Below are 4,295 nucleotides of genomic sequence, written 5' to 3' on the forward strand. Positions count from 1 at the left end.
GTGTTTAGGTGATCGACTGTACGCCAGCCATATCTTCCATGCGAGAGAGAAGATCTCCAAGAAGCACAAGATTATACCTCCTGACGAGCACAGGCCTGCATCCTGCTCGTCGGCAGGGAGAACTAAACTTGTAGCCAAAATCAGATATCATTGTGCCTCACGGTTGTCGGGGCAACTGCCGCAAATCTCAGCCTAGAATTGACAAGCGTGCTTACATATGCTACAAACTATCCCAGCACCAGGTCCAAATTCGGGTCCCAGTTGATCTTTCTTAAAACGTCCACCCACTTCATTCGACAAGACGATCCGACAGTTGCTCAACGGAGCGTATTCCCTCGGCCTTCTTTCCCCTTATTCCCTATTCCATCATTGTTCCAAGCTCGCCGGTAAGGGTGCGAGCACTGTTCCTTGCGCTTGGTAGTTTTCCATCCATGTTCGTAGTATCTAAATGCCCATCTCGAAGCGAGTTTGCATCATAAAATAGGTATTCGTATTGTACAATCAAGGTTGAGGCCCCTCGGCGAGCACAGCAGGACGTTTGCCGGCCGACTAAGAGCCGTCCCGAGTTGGCAAAATTCACAGCCTCGACAATAATGAAACCGCAGTTGAATCCAGCATGATAAGCACGAGGTGCTGTCAATGCAAAGGAACCTGGCTTGTACCGAGTGCGACAATAACGAATACGATAGAATTCAATCTCTCGGCTTTTCAGTTCCCTCGGGTCAAAGATGATTGTCTTGCACATCAGAGATCTCTGCACAGAAGGCTAGTCTTTGGCCAGCCGGTCATTGAAAAAATTTTCTTCAGCATATATCTCGAAGGCCTCTGCGTATTTCGGAGGTGTAGTGTACTCAATCTTGCCATCGCTGCCGCGGTGAAGGTAGGAAACTGACTTCAAAAAGGCATTCTGGGTCTGCCAACAAAATCGCGCACACATGTGACCGACGTAGAACATTAAGTAGTTCACTCCCGGTATACGCGGCATGTGACGCAAAATGCCTTCCATGTTGATGGCGCGGCGTGATGAGGAAGAAGACCCCGGTCAGCGCCAGCCCGCTCTCCGCAATCATGCCCGTCATGTAGATCAGGCGCTCCGACCGCAGCAGGTTAGCTGCCACTGCCATGCGCAGAAACATGTTGGCCGTCTGCGTACGGTCCCTGCCCCCGCGTCGCCACCGCCGCCGGGCCACGCCGGCAACCAGCCCGTACACGATTTCGGCGCCCTTTGTTATCCCCAGTTGTGCCCAGATGAGCACGTAAAGTAAAGTGATGTCCAGGCTCTCAATTGCGCCTTTCAACATACTCGGTACAAAATACCACATTATAGAGCGTGCAGTCCACACAAGGCCGAAGGTGACCCAGAATTTCAGCGCCGCCGGTTCGCTCGCCTGATAGTTGACAGGGTCGTCGGCATCCCTTTTGCTACTCCGCCGTCTCCGCGGTGGCGTAAGCGGTTGGTTTGTAGCATCAGAGCGTCCGCTCTTCTTCTCCTCGCTCGCCGGGCTGAGGCGCACATTGGAAGGACTACGCGGCGGCCTCAAGTTGGCGCCAGACGCCTCGTCCTCGACCTCAAACGTGATCTGTCGTTGCAGGCGCGTGCGCGAGCGGGTCTGATACGGCTTGCTGTGCGGAGTAGAAGGCCTCCTCCTCCTGACGTTCCCGCTACCCGGCGCCGTTTCGAGGGTCTCCACGGCCACTTCCGGCTCGTCGAGGAGCTCCTCCTCGTCTTCCTCCTCCTCATCGTCTCGCAGCGGCCTCTTGTTCTCGATGTCGATGGCGTAGAGCAGCTTGACGGTGGTCCACGCGGGCCTAGCGATGGAGAGGAGCAGACCCGTGGCGCCGGTGGCCTGGGCCATGACGAGCGCGCCGGTGCCGCGGTGGAAGACGAGGACGGCGGCGGCGAACAGCAGGTGCGGCAGCGCGACAGCGGCGAGGCGCCACTGGCGGCGCACGGCGGCGATGGCGGAGCGGTACCGGGAGCTGACGGCGGCGGAGGCGCGCGCAGCGAGGCGCGCGGCGGCGGCCAGGGCGTCGAAGTGGCGCTCGAGGGCCAACAGCGCCAGCAGCGCGAAGGCCACGGCGGCCTCGGCGGCCAGCGGGCGCGCAGGCTGCGCCACAAAGAAGCGCCACAGGCGCGAGAGCAGGGACGAGAGCATCGGCGAGAGCAGCGAGTAGAGGGAGAGGAGGAGGGACAGAAGCGGGCGGAGCAAGTGCAGAAAAAGGCGTGCGTAGAGGTGGCAGAGGGACTGGGTAGAGAGAAGCGCCTCGCGGAGAAGAGGCAGCACGTCGGCTAGGTAGCGCCGCGACTGCCGGTACACCAGCCGCCCGGCTTCCAGGTACTCCATGGTTCGGCAGCGCGGGCGGGGTGCCGGAGGGGGGGACAAGGCGGGGGTCGGTGAGGTTGGTAGGTTAGATGCGTGTTTGCGGGACGCTTGGCGAGGGGGAGGATGCTGACAACTCGTTGGGACTCGGAAAGCAAAAGACTTGGCCTTGTGCATTTTTGATCCAAATTCCCGCTCAAACTATAAAAGTGCGTTCTTTGCTCCCTCTGGTGCGTCTCTCGACAGTTGGCATTGTGCGCGTGCGCCAGTGCGCACAAACATTTACGGCAGACGTCAAGTAGCAATTCATCAGTGGGCGGTGCAGGCCTCTGCAAAAGCTAACCTGAAGCAAACAGCGAGCAGGATGCAGGTGAGGGGATACTGGAAAATTTCGGCAACGGTTCGGCAAGTCTTGAAAGCGCCACTAAGCGCATATCGGTTGTCTAGATGCAACATCTCAACTTTGCAAGACATGATCACGGGGCGCTTGTTTTGTTCAAACGCGCTCCTCTTCGGTTGTAAATCTGGGCAACACTGGTACCGCCTGAGAACTGTTGTATTTACAAGTACCTCTACTCACACCGTATCGCTACAAGTTTCAATCGGTAGACTCTCCGCCTTCAGTCGTTTCGCCGGAGCCTCGTCAGAGTAAGGCTTACCCGTTGTAACTGAAGCACCCGCTGCCTCCTCGCTTGTATTGACCACGACAAAAGTATTTCCTTCCTTCTTTGCCTCCACCACAACCATCTTGTTCTCAGCTTTGCTTGCGGCCCGCACGCTCTTCTTAGACGCGAGTCCATTAGTAACACTCTTTGCGCTCGGTTTTCGCAGGACGTAGTCTTCTCCCTTTGCGAGAGAAGTTTCCATCTTCTCACACTTGATCTTCTCCTTCTTCTTCTCCACCTTGCCCACTCTTGCCTTCCGCTTTTTCACCTTACGCTTTCTCCCCTTCCCCCCCGCCGGTTTCCCGTCTCGCGCCTCTGCCAAGCCCTTGAACTGGGCAAGCTCCTCGACAAAGAGCATTGTCTGCGCCAGCCCCGCGTCCTCCTCGCCAAACCGCGTCCTAAAAAATCGCCGACCTGGTCGTAGACCATCTCCGTGAGCGATTTCTGCTTCAGCTCCGGCATATACCTGTACGTTGCGATCTGCCAAATGTGCGTGTCGAACGGGATCTCTCCGAGCTGGTCGAGCGAGAACAGCGCCGCGCAGCTGGCCACCTTCCTGCCAACGCCGGGGTAATTGACCAGCCTCCGCGCCACCTCTTTGCGCAGCAGCGCGCGGTACGAGCACAACAGCTCCTCCGCGGACAGGCCCGCCTTCGCAGCGTCGTCGCGCAGCATGGCCGCCGTGCCCACCACAAACTTGGCACGGTAGCCAAACCCGTCCTCCCGCACGGCCTCCTCCGTGGCCTCCGCCGCCAGCACGTGCACCGGCGGGAACACAAAGTGCGGGCGGCCCGCATGCTCGCCGACGCTCTCCCCGTACCGCGCGGCCAGGCGCGTGACCATGGCCGCGATGCGCGTGACGTTGTTGTTGCTGGAGCAGATGAAGCCGAAGAGGCACTCGACGGGCTCCTGTCGCACGACGCGGCAGCCGCGGTACACGGGGAACGCGGTGTTGTACGCGGGGTCCGCGTGGCAGAAGCGCTCGACGGCGCGCGTGTGGTCGGCGGCGAGGCGTAAGTAGTCCTACACGACGGCCTCTGCGCAGCGCGGCTCGCCTGCGGCGACGCGCCACCACACGGGGTCCGGCGCGCCGTCGGGCGGCTCGCGCTCCGTCTGGCGCAGGACGAGCAGGCGGCGGCCCACGACGCCGGCCCACTCGCGCGTGCGCGCGCTGTGCGCGGGCACGAACGCGTGCACGCCGCAGTCGTGCCAGCGGAAGGCCTGCCCACACGCCAGTGTCATCGTCAGGCGCCGGCAGCGGTCTGGCGCGGCGGCCTCCTGCCACAGAGGGGAGGGCCCAAAAGAAAGA

General features: G+C 60.1%; 1 protein-coding gene across 1 annotated transcript; it reads right to left on the minus strand.

The window, feature by feature from the left end:
• Positions 1 to 851: 851 nt before the first annotated feature.
• On the minus strand, positions 852 to 1,856 carry CHC_T00006100001 (hypothetical protein). The gene has a single exon (XM_005718089.1). It carries the CDS (start codon positions 1,854 to 1,856, stop codon positions 852 to 854), a length of 1,005 nt encoding a protein of 334 aa, XP_005718146.1.
• Between the last annotated feature and the right edge of the window lie 2,439 nt (positions 1,857 to 4,295).

This window comes from Chondrus crispus, genomic scaffold (genome assembly GCF_000350225.1).
Source record: "Chondrus crispus Stackhouse genomic scaffold, scaffold_35, whole genome shotgun sequence".
In the NCBI taxonomy this organism is placed as follows: domain Eukaryota; phylum Rhodophyta; class Florideophyceae; order Gigartinales; family Gigartinaceae; genus Chondrus; species Chondrus crispus.

Excerpts from the sequence above, each read along its gene's own strand:
- CHC_T00006100001 (XM_005718089.1), bottom strand. The coding sequence starts at position 1,856 with ATGGCCCAGGCCACCGGCGCCACGGGTCTGCTCCTCTCCATCGCTAGG.